General features: G+C 44.1%; 1 protein-coding gene across 5 annotated transcripts in view; it reads right to left on the bottom strand.

Annotated features, from left to right (window-relative positions):
* Positions 1 to 17,420, bottom strand: part of NFIC (nuclear factor I C) — a 284,683-nt gene that overhangs the window by 39,589 nt on the left and 227,674 nt on the right. For 4 of the 5 annotated variants that reach the window (XM_030217304.1, XM_030217301.1, XM_030217300.1 and 1 more), the window contains 4 exons: positions 10,818 to 10,946; positions 10,318 to 10,502; positions 9,271 to 9,430; positions 2,668 to 2,753 (listed from right to left, as the gene is read on the bottom strand). In XM_030217304.1, coding sequence (XP_030073164.1) covers positions 2,668 to 2,753; positions 9,271 to 9,430; positions 10,318 to 10,502; positions 10,818 to 10,946 — 560 coding nt within the window. The remainder of the gene's footprint in view (positions 1 to 2,667; positions 2,754 to 9,270; positions 9,431 to 10,317; positions 10,503 to 10,817; positions 10,947 to 17,420) is intronic. The other variant, XM_030217302.1, reaches the window with a different exon arrangement.

The raw sequence follows: 17,420 nt of genomic DNA, 5'->3' as shown, positions 1-17,420 counted from the left end.
TCCAGACAGGACAGGAATGCCACCAGCCAATCAAAACACAGAGTGGGCGCTAGGTTGTAATTGCTGGAGAGAACGGCACAATAATGGGAGAGAAGGAAGCATGGATTTGGCACTCTTCTCTCTAACAATGCTTCCTATTTGCTTGTCTTTTATGTCAACCTTTCAGGTTTAACAGAGGAAGTTTTATTTCCCACTCTTTAAGTATGCAGCCCCTCTTCATCCAATCCTTTCACCAACTCTGTGTAAAAGCAAGGGAAAGGCTTTTAATTTGTGACAGAGGAAGTTTCATTCACTCTCCATCCTTCAGCAACTCCTTCTCTCCCTGCCCCATCTGTGGATCTTTTGTGTGCATGCCCAGGCACAATCCTCCCCCTTAACTTCCTAATGCTCAACGCTAACAGTGCACCTATATTTGCAGACCATTAGCCTTCAGCATTAGGAAGTTGTTTTTGCCATGCTGATTCAGCATTATTTTTCTGGCGCTGTTCCATACAGTACCTGAGTTTGGAGCATCAGGGCCTCACTTGGACCAGGGGCGTAGCTAGGTTGGGCCCCTGCAGATTTAGCCCTGGCCCCCCTGCTTTCACCCCTCCCGCCGCCAATTCTCCCCCGCCACATTCGACCCCCCCCCTCCCGCCGCTGCCAACCCTCCCCCACCGCCGCCGTTGGGTACCTTTGCTGGCAGGGGTCCCCAATCCCCGCCAGCCAAAGTCCTCTTCAGCATCGGTCTCTGGCACATTGCTGATCTGGATTTTGTTTCTGTGAGTCCTGACGTCCTGCAGGACATCAGGACTCACAGGAACAGAATCCAGATCAGCAATGTGCCGGAGACCGGTGCTGAAGAGGACTTCGGCTGGCGGGAGTTGGGGACCCCCCCCCCCCCCCGCCAGCAAAGGTACCTGGCGGTGGTGGGGGAGAGTTGACGGTGGCGGGAGGGAGGGTAGAAAAGGACGGGGGCGCCGGGAGGGGGGGGGTCAAAGGTGGCAGGGGGGGTTGGCGGTGCTGGGAGGGGGCTAAAATGTGCCCCCTCAACTCAGGCTCTGGACCCCCCTCCCGCTGAAGTCTGGCTACGCCCCTGCTGTGGATATCCTGAAAACCTGGCTGGATGGGTGTGCCCAGAGGACCGGGGCTGAGAAGCACTGCCTAGTGTACTATTCACCGCACATGCACATGTATTTTTTTCCGCCATGACTAGGGCCACCCTGGAAATGCAGAGGCAGGGAGATTATTCCCAGTGAGCAGCATGCCTCTGGAAACTCTGCATATACTTAAGTATCAGTGGTGCCTGATGAGTAAGAAATCCTCAAAGGGTAACTCCACGGGGAGCTTCCCTTTGAAAGAGGCAGCCTGCAGCTACAAAGTACAAAGGGCTTGCAAGCACTACAGGCAGTATGAAAAACTCCCACGGAAGGGGCCTACTTACTAAGGTGTGTTAATGTGAGGAGTCAAAAACAGGTTAATGAATGTTATGGAAAATACCCAAAAATATATATCAACAGGAGGAAAATATTAATAAGCTATGCAGCATGGGAAGCAGCATATTAATATTAAAATGCCTCAGTATGAATTGTAGTAAGCCAGAGAGGGCACCTGGACGCATCAAGGAGGATATACAAGACCCTGCCAGAAACCTTCTATGGAGCAGAATATCAGAAATGAGTTTCCTGCTTGCCAAGTTACTGCTTAAACCGTAAGCTCCTACTTGGGCAGAGACATGGTTACACTACTTGAATTGCAACTTGCTCGAGTTCAGATTTGGAAAAGGCAAGTAAATAAATTTCAAGTCTAGATCCAAGTTGGAGGAGCTCCAAACACCATTTGATGTACTGTGGAAACTGACAGAAACCAGTTGTCCTTCTGTTTCTTTATTTATTCAAATCAGTTATTGGAAAAATAACAAAGATCTTGATGCTTCTTTATTTTTTTTTCCTTTGTTTCACCGGCAAAACTTTATGCTGAGATGTAATATGTTATTGGCAAGGTGTGCTGCAGATATTTCAGGCTAAGGTGGCCATTTTCTTTCTCATTCCTATTCAGTGGGCTACAAATGGATAATTTTTCTTTTTCACCTCTCTCTGAACTGCAGAACTGTTAGGCAACTAGAAAAAGACCCTCCAGTGGAGTGGAGGAGTAGCCTAGTGGTTAGTGCAGTGGACTTTGATCCTGGGGAACTGAGTTCAATCCCCACTGCAGCTCCTTGTGACTCTTGGCAAGTCACTTAACCCTCCAATACCCTTGGTACAAAATAAGTACCTGAATATATGTAAACCACTTTGAATGTAGTTGCAAAAACCTCAGAAAGGTGGTATATCAAGTCCCATTTCCCTTTCCACCTAATCAGATATGTAACTAATTACAAACACTCTTTAGCAAGATAGTCGCTAAAACAAGTCATTCAACTCACATCACTTTTATGGCTGTCCCTGAGAAACATGTGAAAGGACAGGAAAATATAAGGCATAACAATCATTCCCCCCTCCCAAATAAAAGATTTTGCTGTGGTTTATGTCCCTTTCTAACAATTAAGATTTCTTTTGTAGACATCAGCAATTGCAACAGTTGATGTATTTATATTAGATTTACCACCTGCTCTTAGCGATAGTCTCTGCAGTCGGGATGGGAAACTTAGGTCTGAAGGACTATCTGAAGCCCTCTGTTGTTTCTTACCTGTGGCTGATAGATGCTTCCAGGATCTCTTGGTCCTAGTCCCACGAAGGAACGGTTTGCAGGAGGCGTGCCAGGGGCTGAGTAGGCTGAGGAACAGAGGAAAAAAAACACATTATAGGTGCGCTTCTAGTTCACAGCTCATTGGGGGGTCCTTCGCATCTGAAGAAGACACCTATGTATTTAAGGGATAATTCTCTATCGATTGTCATTATAGATATTAGCATCAGTCTGCAGTTACGCACCAACACTTAGGCATGAGCACTTCCACCATGTCAATGACTGGTGTAAATCTCCTCGACTAAATGTTACAATCGCACTTGTAACTGTCTGTATTCTATAACCTTAGCACGTAAGTTCTGGCCACAACCCTGACCCACCTATGCCCCTCCCATATCCATACACCCTTGCAGTTACACACTATCTCCCTAATTCTATAAAAGTCGCCAAATACTGTGCACGCAGATTTGGGCATGCGTCCAATATGCATGTGCAATTTAATTGGATACTGAGCTAATTAGCTCCAATAATTGCCACTGATTAGATTTAATTGGCATTTACACGCAATCTGAAAAAGGGGTGTGGAAATGGGAGGGTCATGAGCATACCATAGGCGTTCCTTAATGATCATTGTTATAGAATAACAGGGATATGTGCCTAATGTAGGCGTGTACATTTGTACCACATTTCAGTTGGTACAAAAGGCCGGGCCTAAAGTTAGGCTTGATTCCTGGGCATAAGCACTATCCTATAAACTACGCCTAACTTTAAGCGTGGCTTATAGAACAGCACTTTGCTTGGTGTCATATATAGAATCTAGCCTTATAGAATTTGTGCACTAAGGTTATAGAGTGCCAACTAAGTTCACTTATACATGTAACTGCAAATTAGTGAAACTCTAACAACTAAAGGAGAACACAAACTCTATAGAAATAATTCCAACCTAATAAAAGGAGTTTGTATTATAAAATTGGTTTAAAGGTGTCCCAATCAATTGCGAGGGAAAAAAACTTCCACCTTAAGTATAACATATATATCAAATGGAACCTCAAACCTCCACACAAGGGACCATTCCAACGGAATTTAACACACCTTGCATAATTCGGAGTCCATTACTATCATAGGTTCCTCCCAAGAAGGAAAAGGAGAAAAACCCCCCAGATGTAAAAACTCAGACTACATGAGAAAAAAACGAATGGGATGGAAAAACTCTCTTTCCTTCTTGTATCTACCAATTAAATGGACACCTAACCCAAACCAACCCAACCTAGGCTGTTCCCTCTCTCAAAGAACTACCAAAGAACACTCCCGAGAGGAATACCTAAGCCCTTGTAAAATAGGAGGGAAAACTAAGGGGCAACAGTCTAACTTCCCCCTTAAACCTTAAATGTAATCCCCCTAAAAAGCCAACTTGCTAGAAACATGCCAGCCAGTAATATGTCTGAAAAATTACTTAGCTTAGTCCAAACAGGGCTATTTCATTGGAAAAATACCCCTCAGAAGGTCTCCGGAGCCTTTAAAAAAAAATCTTCAACTGAAGAAAATGCCAGCCCTCTAAATCTTCGGCCGATGACAAACGCCAGCCCTCCAACAAGAGTGTCCTGTTTCGCCAACCTTGTGGCTGCCTCAGGAAGGGTGCTTACAATCCATCTAACATTGTAAAAAACAACACTGAAAACCAAGCCTCAGTCGTATAAATGCCAAAGATGGTGCAGGAGCATTTATACGACTGAGGCTTGGTTTTCTGCGTTGTTTTTCTATCCCATTCGTTTTTTTCTCATGTAGTCTGAGTTTTTACGTCTGGGTTATACTTAAGGTGGAAGTTTTTTTCCCTCGCAATTGATTGGGACACCTTTAAACCAACTTTATAATACAAACTCCTTTTATTAGTTTGGAACTGCAAATTAGTGCCAATTAGAGTCAATTAACATCAATTGGTTGTTAGTGCCAATTGGCAGCTAATTTGTCAATTAAGTTACCTATGTAATTGTAGATATTCTATGACCAGTGTAGGCAATTTTGGCTAGATCCTGTTTATCACGCCTTAATTTCCACGAGAAAATCAAAGCGTATTCTATAAAACATGCTTTAATTTAAGCATACAGTGGGGGAAATAAGTATTTGATCCCTTGCTGATTTTGTAAGTTTGCCCACTGACAAAGACATGAGCAGCCCATAATTGAAGGGTAGGTTATTGGTAACAGTGAGAGATAGCACATCACAAATTAAATCCGGAAAATCACATTGTGGAAAGTATATGAATTTATTTGCATTCTGCAGAGGGAAATAAGTATTTAATCCCTCTGGCAAACAAGACCTAATACTTGGTGGCAAAACCCTTGTTGGCAAGCACAGCGGTCAGACGTCTTCTGTAGTTGATGATGAGGTTTGCACACATGTCAGGAGGAATTTTGGTCCACTCCTCTTTGCAGATCATCTCTAAATCATTAAGAGTTCTGGGCTGTCGCTTGGCAACTCGCAGCTTCAGCTCCCTCCATAAGTTTTCAATGGGATTAAGGTCTGGTGACTGGCTAGGCCACTCCATGACCCTAATGTGCTTCTTCCTGAGCCACTCCTTTGTTGCCTTGGCTGTATGTTTTGGGTCATTGTCGTGCTGGAAGACCCAGCCACGACCCATTTTTAAGGCCCTGGCGGAGGGAAGGAGGTTGTCACTCAGAATTGTACGGTACATGGCCCCATCCATTCTCCCATTGATGCGGTGAAGTAGTCCTGTGCCCTTAGCAGAGAAACACCCCCAAAACATAACATTTCCACCTCCATGCTTGACAGTGGGGACGGTGTTCTTTGGGTCATAGGCAGCATTTCTCTTCCTCCAAACACGGCGAGTTGAGTTCATGCCAAAGAGCTCAATTTTTGTCTCATCTGACCACAGCACCTTCTCCCAATCACTCTCGGCATCATCCAGGTGTTCACTGGCAAACTTCAGACGGGCCGTCACATGTGCCTTCCGGAGCAGGGGGACCTTGCGGGCACTGCAGGATTGCAATCCGTTATGTCGTAATGTGTTACCAATGGTTTTCGTGGTGACAGTGGTCCCAGCTGCCTTGAGATCATTGACAAGTTCCCCCCTTGTAGTTGTAGGCTGATTTCTAACCTTCCTCATGATCAAGGATACCCCACGAGGTGAGATTTTGCGTGGAGCCCCAGATCTTTGTCGATTGACAGTCATTTTGTACTTCTTCCATTTTCTTACTATGGCACCAACAGTTGTCTCCTTCTCGCCCAGCGTCTTACTGATGGTTTTGTAGCCCATTCCAGCCTTGTGCAGGTGTATGATCTTGTCCCTGACATCCTTAGACAGCTCCTTGCTCTTGGCCATTTTGTAGAGGTTAGAGTCTGACTGATTCACTGAGTCTGTGGACAGGTGTCTTTCATACAGGTGACCATTGCCGACAGCTGTCTGTCATGCAGGTAACGAGTTGATTTGGAGCATCTACCTGGTCTGTAGGGGCCAGATCTCTTACTGGTTGGTGGGGGATCAAATACTTATTTCCCTCTGCAGAATGCAAATAAATTCATATACTTTCCACAATGTGATTTTCCGGATTTAATTTGTGATGTGCTATCTCTCACTGTTACCAATAACCTACCCTTCAATTATGGGCTGCTCATGTCTTTGTCAGTGGGCAAACTTACAAAATCAGCAAGGGATCAAATACTTATTTCCCCCACTGTACATTATAGAATATGCTGAGTGGTGCTCTGCACAACTAATTGTAGTTACGGTCAATTACGCCAACTAAAACCTGGTGTAAATCCCCATAACCCGCCCATTCCACTCCTGTAACCATGCCCACTTTTCAACTATGCAACTTAGAATTTACGCACACCATGTTACAGAATACACTTACCGAGTTGTGCACATAACAATTAATGCCAATTAGTGCTGATAATTGCTTGTTAACATCCAATTAACAGCGCTGATTAGCTAGTTAACCAATTAAGTTATGTGTATTGTTATAGAATACACTTCGACTTCCATATGGAAATTAAGGTACCATATATAGAATCCTGGTGTAAGCGTAAAATTGGGCACAGAAGATTATGGAATGAGGGGGTTATTGTCTGCAAAGCTCATCTTTGGATAATTCTCACGCTGGATGAAGTATAAAAACCTGTAGAGAATCCAGTTTTATCTGCTGCTAGAGTTCTGTGACCAATATTACTTTTTGTAGTAAATTCTCCACAAGAAGATAGCTGCTCCCTAAAGGTCTGCGTTGAGGCATTTTTTCTGCTTGCATTTATATAATAACAGGTTGGATTCAGATGCACCTTTCAGTCCAACAAAATCTGAAGATATTTCCAGTCAGAACACTAACAGAGATAGCTCCAGGGACACACCTCTGATAAAATTACAATTTAAAGTGGATAGGGAGCCTGTTTGGATGAAAGGTGCCATGTGAATAAAAATCAGGTGCGTAGCAAGGATAAAAAGTTTGTAGCTTTGGACTTGAATAATAACCCAAATCTCACAGACAAAATGCCATGGGCCAGCACAATATCACCACTTACAAGTGACCCTCAGCTCCATTCCACCTCAGCATTCCTCAGCATTTTTATCTAGAGGAAACACTAGGACATTTCCATTGTATCTTGATTTAAAAGATGAGTGCTTTCTGAGAGGGGAGGAACTGCGGCCAAAAATATTCCTGTTTCTAAGCATTGATGAAATGTCTAGTGGTATATTATTATTATTGCAAAAAATATATACCACTCATCCAGACTACAGCCTTCTCTCAATGCCTTACAGTACAACGTGCATAATATCATCACAGCACAATAACAAACAGAACAAAACATACTGAACCTCTGCTCCTTCTTTCCCTATTCTCTCTCCCTTACATGTTCCCCCATCCCCACATGCTTTTCTTAGCCTCATTCCTTCTCTCATTCTGCTGTTCATTCCTTCTCCTTCTCCCATTCTACCTAATTCCCTTGGATTCCAGTTCTTCACATTTATTCTGGAGACCGCACCTACGGAAAGATATAAACAGGATGGAGTCGGTCCAGAGGGTGACTACAAAATTAGTAAGCGGTCTTGAACGCAAAAATTATAGGGACAGGCTTATGAACCTCAACATCTATACGCAGGGAGAGGGGAGGGAGAGAGGAGACATGATAGAGATGTTTAAATATCTCAAGGGCATTTATATACAGGAAGAGAGCCTTTTCCAACTGAAGGAGAGCTCTGGAATGAGGGGGCAAATGATGAAGTTAAGAGGGAATAGGCTTAGGAGTAATCTAAGGAAGTACTATTTCACTGAAAGGGTGGTGGAGGTGTGGAATGGCCTACTAGTGGAGGTTGTGGAGTCGAGGACTGTTCCAGAATTTAAAAAGGCATGGGATAAGCATGTGGGATCGCTTAGGAAAAGGAAGAGTTAGGGGTTACAGAGGATGGGCAGACTGGATGGGTCATTTGGCCTTTATCTGCCAACAAGTTTCTATGTTTCTAGCCATCCCACTGATGAAATCTGCTCGAAAAATAGTTGGATATTTATCTATTCAGTTACCACAATGACTAAATAATTCCCATTCTGAGTAGTAATTGTAATATTCAAATAGCCTAGAATATGAGACAAAGATACTCCTCCCAAATATGACTCACAAAGAATCACAGACTTTGTTTCATAATGGCTGAGTAATTTCCATCCATGTCACTACCACAAACCAAGACACAGTAACATAGTAGATGACAGCAGATAAATTGCTGAATGGTCCATCTAGTCTGCCCAACAAGATAAGCTCATAGTATAAGGTATGATATGTATATTTGGTCTTGATTTGTCCTCACCATTAACAGGGCACAGACTGTAGAGTCTGTTGTCACTGGCCTTGTTCTCCACTTATGGAAGGTAAACCTGTCCAGCCTCGAACAGGGCACAGATCATAGAAGTCTGCCTGGCACTGGCCTTGTTCTCCAGTTACAGAAGCTAAATCTGTCCAGCCATGATCAGGGCAAAAAACGTAGAACTCTGTCCAGCACTGGCTTTGTTTCCCAATTACTAGTGTTTCCATCTAATCACTCATAAGCTTGTTTGGTTCTACACCTTCTATACAGGATTCCTTTGTTTTTATCCCATGCATTTTTGAATTCCGTTATCATTTTCATCTCCAACACCTCAGGCAGTAGGGCATTCCAGGTGTCTACTACCCTCTCTGTGAAAAACGTCTTCCTGACATTACTCCTGAGCCCCCCCCCAACCTCAATTCATGTTCTCTAGTTCTACCGCCTTCCCGTCTCTGGACCCAATATGGTCTGTGTTTACCTGTATCACTGCTCTTCAAATCAAGTGTCCTCTACTCTATTACTACTGTTTTCCAGAACTTCAAGACAGATGCCTCTCCCTGTATCAATACCCCTATGCTCCACGTTCACCTTGGAAGGTGTCCATCTACACCATCATGACTGTTCTCCAGACCTACCAAGACAGGTGTCCATCCAGTTCAGTATCACTGCCCTCAAGACCTAACATGGCAGATGTTAGATATTAGAGTACAATAGATACCCATGCAATGACAGTAACATTTCGAGTTCTTCTCATATAATTTATTCTGTTTTGGAAGATAAGGTCCAGTGGTGCTTACTGGGTGAAGTTGGAGAGGAGGTTCCTCCATCTGAAGTTGTCGTCGTTGACTTGGAGTCAGGAGGAATCGTCAGCCGGGGCATGCCAGGTGGAGGGGGTGGTGCCAGCATCTGTGTGGAAATATAGTGGCCGGGGACTTTGACTTGACCACTTCCATTTAACTTAGGAAACAGAGCACACAAACATGCTAGACTCAGAGCAGCAGGCAAAACCTTTAGAGATCACAGCAGCATCTGACATTCCAATAAAAAGGCGCATCATGCCATCCCTGGGGCTGAGGCGGGGGCTGCACAGGGTAGCTGTCTCCCATTTCTCCTCCCTAAATGGAACTGACCACCAAGACAAAGCAGGAGCTAAGGAGCTAAGGACCTGCTTCTGAAGAGCTCAATGCACTTCTGACTCCACCTGTCTCCCAACAGCTGGAGTGTATTTACAAAGTACCTGCCTGAGAGGTGGGAACAATATATGTCAAAGGGTTCTCACCTTCATTTGATGAGATGATCCTTAACGTTATATTATTATTAATAAAGAAGTGATTTCTGAAAAACCATCTAACACATCACTCAGTGACTGGCAGCAGCGACTGTTCTTTTCATTAACTATGTGTGATTAGAGCTGGTGAATATTATTGTTTGTCAGCTCTGCAGGCCTTTTAAGATACGGTAATGGGTTCATACCCAGGGTCACAGCAAGATATGTGCAGCCGATGGGGCCACACAGGGCACAAGGGAGGTGGGGGTGTCAAAACTGCACCCTGTCCATTGCCTCCTCTGTTTGGCTGCAACAGAATGGGTGGGCTGTGAGCTCTAGGGGTATTTCACACAGGGTGCATTTCTGGCTCAGGATATGCCTGTTTACACCTATGGTTTTGGGAACCTCTGCCATAGGGAGGGCATGCTATGCACCAATGGAGCTGTCCATGGTACTTTGACAACTTGGATAGTAGGAGATAAGATTAGTTGTGTCAATACTTTTGAAGAAGTGATAAAGCAGTGTTAGGCCTGGAGTATGGAGTAAGTGAAGGTAGGCAAATGACAGCAACTCTTACCGGTCCAGGCTGCTGAGCTGATGGGTCACAGGCCAACGAGACAAGATCTTTAAGGGGATCCTGAGGGTTAAGATGAGGAGGGTAGCGGATGGCTGTATGCTGGAAATATGTAGAGGCCGTCTGGGGAAGGATTGATGTGGTGGGGAAATGTAGAGCGGATGAAGGATGTGGGCTTCTTGTGATGCCTAGAGAAAAAGGTGGGAGAGAAGAATGGAGAAAAGGAGAATGGAAAGGGAAGGTGGGAGGGAAGGTGCAGAGAGGATATGAGAGAGAGAGAGAGAGAGAGAGAGAGAGTACAAAAAGGGAGAAGAGAGAAAGAGATGAGAGAAAGGTAATGATAAAATGAAAGACAGAGACAGGCAGAGAGGAGAGAAACAGAAACAATTATTATTTTGAAATGCTAAAGAATAGAAAAGCCCTTATCTTCAGCAATTTCACCTCTAAGGATATGATAAACCCTCTCCCCCCCACACCTTTTCTTTTACAGGGGATGTCCTTACCACTGTGCACAGCAATGACGGGGCGATGATGCTGGGTGAAACTGCTGAGCCTCGGGGAGGAGTCCTGGGGAGAGGGGCTGTGAAAGGGAGACTTGTCAATCTCACTCTTCTTCACCGTTGGGGAGATCCCTGGTAAAAAAAAAAAATAAGAAGCCACATGATTTAAGTGTTCATTACACGCAAGCCCAACCTTCACCCATCACCAAATCTATAACTCTTCTTTCTAAAGAATGTCATAGCATCAAAGGCAGTGTCAATGGAATGCTCCAGAAACAATGCAAGAAGCAGGTTAAATCTCAAAACCAAACAATACTGTTGGTTACCAGCTAGTTTCATGACATCTGGACAGGCTGAACCATGGAGTCTATGGGTTTGAAGGGCCACTTTTTTTAGGGGCCCTTTTACTAAGCTGCGTATGCGCCTACACGCACCAAATTGGAGTTACCGCCCGGTTACTGCATGGCCCTTGTGGTAATTTCAATTTTGACACTCATCTGCTACGTGCATCTGAAAAATATTTTATTTTCTGATGCGCGTAGATAATTATCGCCCGGTAACGTGTGAGTCCTTACTGCTAGGTCAATGGCTTGCGGTAAGGTCTCAGACCCAAAATGGATGTCCGGCAATTCATATTTATGTGGTTATCTTGGCCAGTTAAGTGCTGATTCTGCCCCCTGGAATGTCCCCAAAATAGCTGGTTTTGAGGTGGGAGCTAACTGGACATTTTCAGCAGCATTATCCAGTTAAATGCCTATGAATATCACCCATTAGCCCCAACAAGCAATTTAACCAGCCAGGAACTGTTTCGGGCTGCTTAAATCGCTTTGAATATTGATTCCCTAGTGTATCTGGATGTAACTGTTCTTGAACTACTACTGAAAAAGGCATGAATTCAAATCCAAACTCCCATCCATTTTTCTCTTCTTACTGTGGGTGTCACAAATTCTACCTGCTCGGCAGCTTTACCTTTGTTTCTTTGCCATTAAGCACCTTTTGTGCTTATTTCAGACTTTCTTAAATTTCAGTACTGTTTTTGCCGTATCTCAAAAAAAGATATAGCAGAATTAGAAAAAGGTCTAAGAAGAGCGACCAAAATGATAAAGGGGATGAACTCCTCTCATATGGGGAAAGGCTAAAGAAGTTAGGGATTTTCAACTTGGAAAAGAGACAGCTGAGGGGAGATATGGTTGAGGTCTAATAAAATCCTGAGTGAAATAGAATGGGTAAAAGTAAATTGATTTTTCATTCTTTAAAAAAAGTACAAAGACGAGGGGATCCTCAATGAAATTACATGGAAATACTTTTAAAACAAATAGAAGGAAATATTTTTTCACTCAATGAATAGTTAAGCTCTGGAACTCATTGCTGGAGGATGTGGTAACAGTGTATCAGGGTTTAAAAAAGGTTTGGACAAGTTCCTGGAGGCAAAGTCCATAGTCTACTATTGAGAAAGACATGGGGAAGCCACTACTTGCCCCAGGTTTGGCTGCATGGAATGTTGCTACTATTTGGTTTTTTGCCGGGTACTTGTGACTTGGATTGGCCACTGTTGGAAGCAGGATACTGGGCTAGATGGACCATTGGTCTGACCCAGTATGGCTATTCTTACGTTCTTATGCCTCCACTACCTCTAGGGATCCAAATAGGTTCATGTAGAGGCCTACTCCATGCAGCCACCATTCGTTCCTACAATAATATGCTTCCTTACCTGCCTGTGCCTCTTTTCAGCCTTAAACCAGCCTTATTTTGTTGTTTAGAATTAAGTTTTATTATTATATTGATGCTATTTTAGTTGTTTTAATTTGCTTTTTTTTTTGTTTGAATTAAATTTATATTCCAAGTTGATTTAAAATGTGATATACTGCCCTAGGGTGGGGTATTTAATTGTAAACTGCTCTAATATATTTATGAAAGGCATCTATATTAAACTAATAACCTGCATTTCCTCACCACATTCTATATATCCCTATTGCCCTTTGGCCCCACCAAAGATAAGCACAAATGCTATTAAACAGAAAACAAAAAGAGTCAACATCATATACTAGGGTTTCTTTCCTTCACAGATTTGTTTTATAGTCAAAGACAGATGAAAGAACCAGCTGCAGGGAAGACTCTGTGCAGTGCAAACAATTATTCACCATACTAAGATATTAAAAAGCCACGGGCCGCTTGCAGTAGAGGTGGGATGCAGGGGAAAGGGGGAGCAAGAAAAGAAGGGGCTGAAGATGGGATCAGGAAGAGAGTTTGGTTCTGTGCAAGGAAAAAAATGCAATGAAAACGGGAAAAGATTTAAGGCTAGGGAAGCAGAGACAAAGAGAGAGTGAGTAAAATGAACTTGTGGGTTTTTTTTTTCAATTCACAATAAATTCCAAAGCAGACTGAAACCAGCTCTTGACAGGATTCCAGATCAAACCACAGACTGTACAAAGGCATTAAGTGAAGGAAGCTGAGAAAATGAAAGAGAGAGGGAGGGAGGGAGGGAGGGAGGGAGGGAGGGAATAAGGCAAAGAGAGAGAAAGAGAAAGACACACACACACATACAACAGCCTCAGCCAGGTCAGCTAAGGACAGGCTCTGTTCTGCTGTAGTAAACAATTTCAATACTTCAGTACTCTGTGCCCTGGTCAGCCCTTCATGCTGAGGAGCTGCTTTCTACCTGCTTGTTTCTCTCTCCATGGGTATGGAGACAGGGTAGGTTCTGCCATCTGTCTCTCCACAGCTAGGAAGATTGGGATGGGGGGGGGGGGGGGCTCTGCCTGACTCTCCCTCCCTCCATATTTACTGGGAAAGTGTGGGTTTTGTGAGTGTCTTTCCTTCTTTCATTAGGCAGCTTCAAGAAAAGCTCTTTCCAGGTAGGGCCAGAGAACGTGAGCGGAGACACAGGTCACTGATGCATGCTAGTGCTTCAGTTTTATGGGTTAAATCTCCAACATTATTGTTCCCCATCTGGGTTACAGATCATTTAAGGAGGATTTCACCATATATCCCAGATGTGCCAGCAGGGATTGGACTATAAGGCAGAGAAGGAAATGGATTTATCGAGAAATGCCTTATCAGGAGCACACTTACACCGGTAACTGAACAAAAGAAGCCCCAGGGATCCTGTCTGGCCTGAATGTCCATCTGCATTTCAAGCATGGGTAATAGTCACTAGGTCAAAATATTGACTGTTGTCACAAAGGGCAGTTTCTCTATCTGTAGATGTGCTCACTGCAAGGTCATGGCACTGATTTGAATATAGGGATATTACTGTGCGAAATGAGATAGGTTTTTAATGATGGACCCAGTGGAGCACAAACTTCTTTCCACTTAAAATTTCTTATTAGCAAAATCTCCCAAAGGGGAATCAGGAGACCCTACAGAAGGTTGAAACTTTACTAATCAGTTCATGCTGAGGGGGGAAGGGGGACCTATCCTACATGTGGGGCTGACACTGAGGAAAGGGGATGCGAGGGATGGGTTTGGGGAATGGTTGATTATGTTGAATTATGATGTTGTATGTTGACTGAATTTCTTCCATAAAGTTATAAGCTTTGAAAAAAATTTCTTATTAGCAGTTTCTCCCTCTCCACCCCACCCCCCTCACTTTTCCGTAATTCTTTTGCTATCATTTTTTTCTACCTGCCAGCATTTATCACCCACCCTCCTTCCATTTTCCCATCCACCATCTCAAAATACGTTTGTTCATCCATCGGGCTTAGGTAGTCAGCACCAACCATTTTATTGTGGGGGGGGGGGGGGGGGGGAGGGAGAAGGCCAAAAGGCTGCTGAGAACACACCATCCTGGACTCTTTCCTTCTTTTCCTACACTACTGCTCAAGAATCTTCTGGCCAGGTTAGAAAACTCGTTATTTTATCTATATATTTTTTATTTTTATCTAATTTAAATATTTGTACATTCATTTCTTGCATCCTTTCCACCTACTACTTTAAGCCACATGGATACTATAACAACCTGTCCCCCCCCCCCATCCACCTACAAAATGACTTCAATTGGTACCTGAATAATCTGCCAGCTACCTCCAACCCATCCAGGATGACCTGAGCCGGTCCTAGTGGCAGAGGCAGCCCTTCCAAAAACTTGAATTATTCACTTCTCCTCAGAAACCAAAATATCACAAGGGCAATGAAGAAGCCCAATAGCTTTATCTGTTGTAAAAATTCACAGGTCAATATTTAAACAGCGTGATTGGTGCTTCTTTTAAACACAGGCCACATTTAAACATATTCCCGAATATTTGGTGGCAACTGATATCCATGTATAGCAATGAATGTCACGGTTATCTGGGTAATGGTGATATACAGCACCATGATCTGGATGACAATATGCATAAAGTAAACTAGTATTGTTTGCTGTCTTGGGTTATCTAGGTATCAGTGCTAAATATCACCCATCTCTGGCCAACTCCCAGCTCCACCCAAGCTCTGTCCCTGGACAGATAGTGCCAGGACAGTCTGTAATAATTTTCAGTGGCATTATCCAGATAATGTTTCTGGAAATCCATGAATAACCCTGGATAACTGCCTTTGAATATCGGGCCCCTCACACTTTTATTGGTTTTTATATTCCTCTCTTCTTTGCTCCTTAATTTTGCCTTTGCTGATCAACTGCAGTGAGTCGAGGGCTGCTTGATGGCAGCAGCCTGAAAAGTGAGCCTTATGGGCTCACCTAGATGCATATCTACTGGATCATTCCTACATTGTTCCAACACACAAAAGGCATCTCAGTTGGTAAAAAATCCAGTTTTGTCCACTGGTATCAGTCCACTAACCTGGCAATGCCAGCTGCTTGGCACATTAGAGAAGATCCCACAAAACAACTACAACCAAAAGGACATAGCCTACACTTTAGAATCTATTTACAATATGCACGGACTGAGACAGTGGATAAAGGTAAGAGACACTGACCAGCAAGTTCAGCAACCCATCGCCAACTGTAGACAAACTGAATTCTCTAAGACATGGGTAGGCAAACTTGATGACCTGGGGTCCGTACTGGAAGCCATGCCTGGATTGGGAGGTGGCTAGGCGGAGTCCTCCCCATGGGTTGGGTCGTTAGTGCAGTTTGAGGAGTGGGATGGAGGTAAATTAGGGGCATATACAAAACAAAATTTCTCAAGAGACCTAAGACAAAACTAAAGGAAAAATCTCTTTGGATTTAGGTTTTAACAGGATGTAAAATGTGGTATTAAAATTACAAAACTTAAAAAGGTTGAGCATGTAACAGAAATGGTAACTTTTGTTCCCTGCTGTCCACAGGTTTCAGCTGACAAAGCTGCTTTTCCTCGAGGTGTAACCCACATGAAAATTGCCAACAATGGCAAAAACTCTCTCATGCCTGTATCCCCTTGGCAGTGTCTCATGCCTGTATCCCCTTGGCAGTGTATGACTGAACTCTTGGACCAATGGGAAAGTTCTTGTAAACGAGCAAGACAAAAAAACACAACAAAATCCTAATAGACACAATTAAAAAAAAGGGGGGGGGGGAGAGAACTTGGATAGAAAGTGGGAAATACTCCCCCCAGCCCAAAAACCCAACCACGGAGTGAGACAGCCAGCAGTTGAAACCACCTGAAAGGGGAGGATGCCACTTTAATTAGCTCTCCTTCCTCCCTCCCTCCACTCCCCTTCTTTTCCTAATGAAGAGTTAATTGGTGCTGTCTAGACAGTAAAACAAAAAAGGAAAGAAAAGGAAAAAGGAAATAATGAAAGAATTATTTCTTTAGACACCACCAACACCTGGGGAGTGGGAATAGCAAAGGGGGGAGTAAAGTTGCTGACTTCCCAAGGCTAGGTGGGAAGACTACACATATCCAGGGGGTGGATCTGTCTGTCTGAATATGGAGACAGCTGTTCACTGAGAAAAAAATGTTAAATCTATTAAATTACAGGTGGTCCCTTCTCAGCCTCTCTTTAGTTACCATTCAAGTACAGGGTCTGAGCCATTAGCTGAGGAGAGGGGATTAATATTCAATTACTCAACCTTTCTGGAGCAAGAGCAGGGCTGGCCCTGTTACTAGGGCAGCATCATTTGGGGGTAGGGGTGATGGTGTGGCAGGAGAGCATCCTCTCTCCCGTTCCCTCAGTGCATCTTCTCCCCACCCTTTCCCTCCCCTATGCAGCTGCTTTCAGGTGCCTCTTCTGAGGTGGTTCTGGATGTGCCTGAGATAAGAATGGGTGGGCACAGGCCCACCCGTAGCTACGCCACTGATGCATTTCCTGCTGAAGGACAAATGGATGTGGCAGTGCTTTAGCGTGGGCCTTAGGTACACTTGGGCTGGTCCTGCTCAGAGTGGAGGAGGTGGGAGGTAGGGAAACAGAGATATGCTGGACACCTTGGGGAGGAGAGGCAGAGAAGGGGAGATGCTGGGCTATGGAGGTGTAGGGAAGAAGAGATGGTGGATATGGAGGGGGTGGCCTTGAGCCACCCCTTGGTGAGGGCAGAGGGGGATGCCTAGTGGTTAGGGTGGTGGACTTTGGTCCTGGGGAACTGAGTTTGATTCCCACTTCAGGCACAGGCAGCTCCTTGTGACTCTGGGCAAGTCACTTAACCCTCCATTGCCCCAGGTACAAATAAGTACCTGTATACAATATGTAAGCCGC

Source organism: Microcaecilia unicolor, chromosome 11 (genome assembly GCF_901765095.1).
Source record: "Microcaecilia unicolor chromosome 11, aMicUni1.1, whole genome shotgun sequence".
In the NCBI taxonomy this organism is placed as follows: Eukaryota; Metazoa; Chordata; class Amphibia; order Gymnophiona; family Siphonopidae; genus Microcaecilia; species Microcaecilia unicolor.
This window is presented reverse-complemented; position numbering and strand designations above follow the sequence as displayed.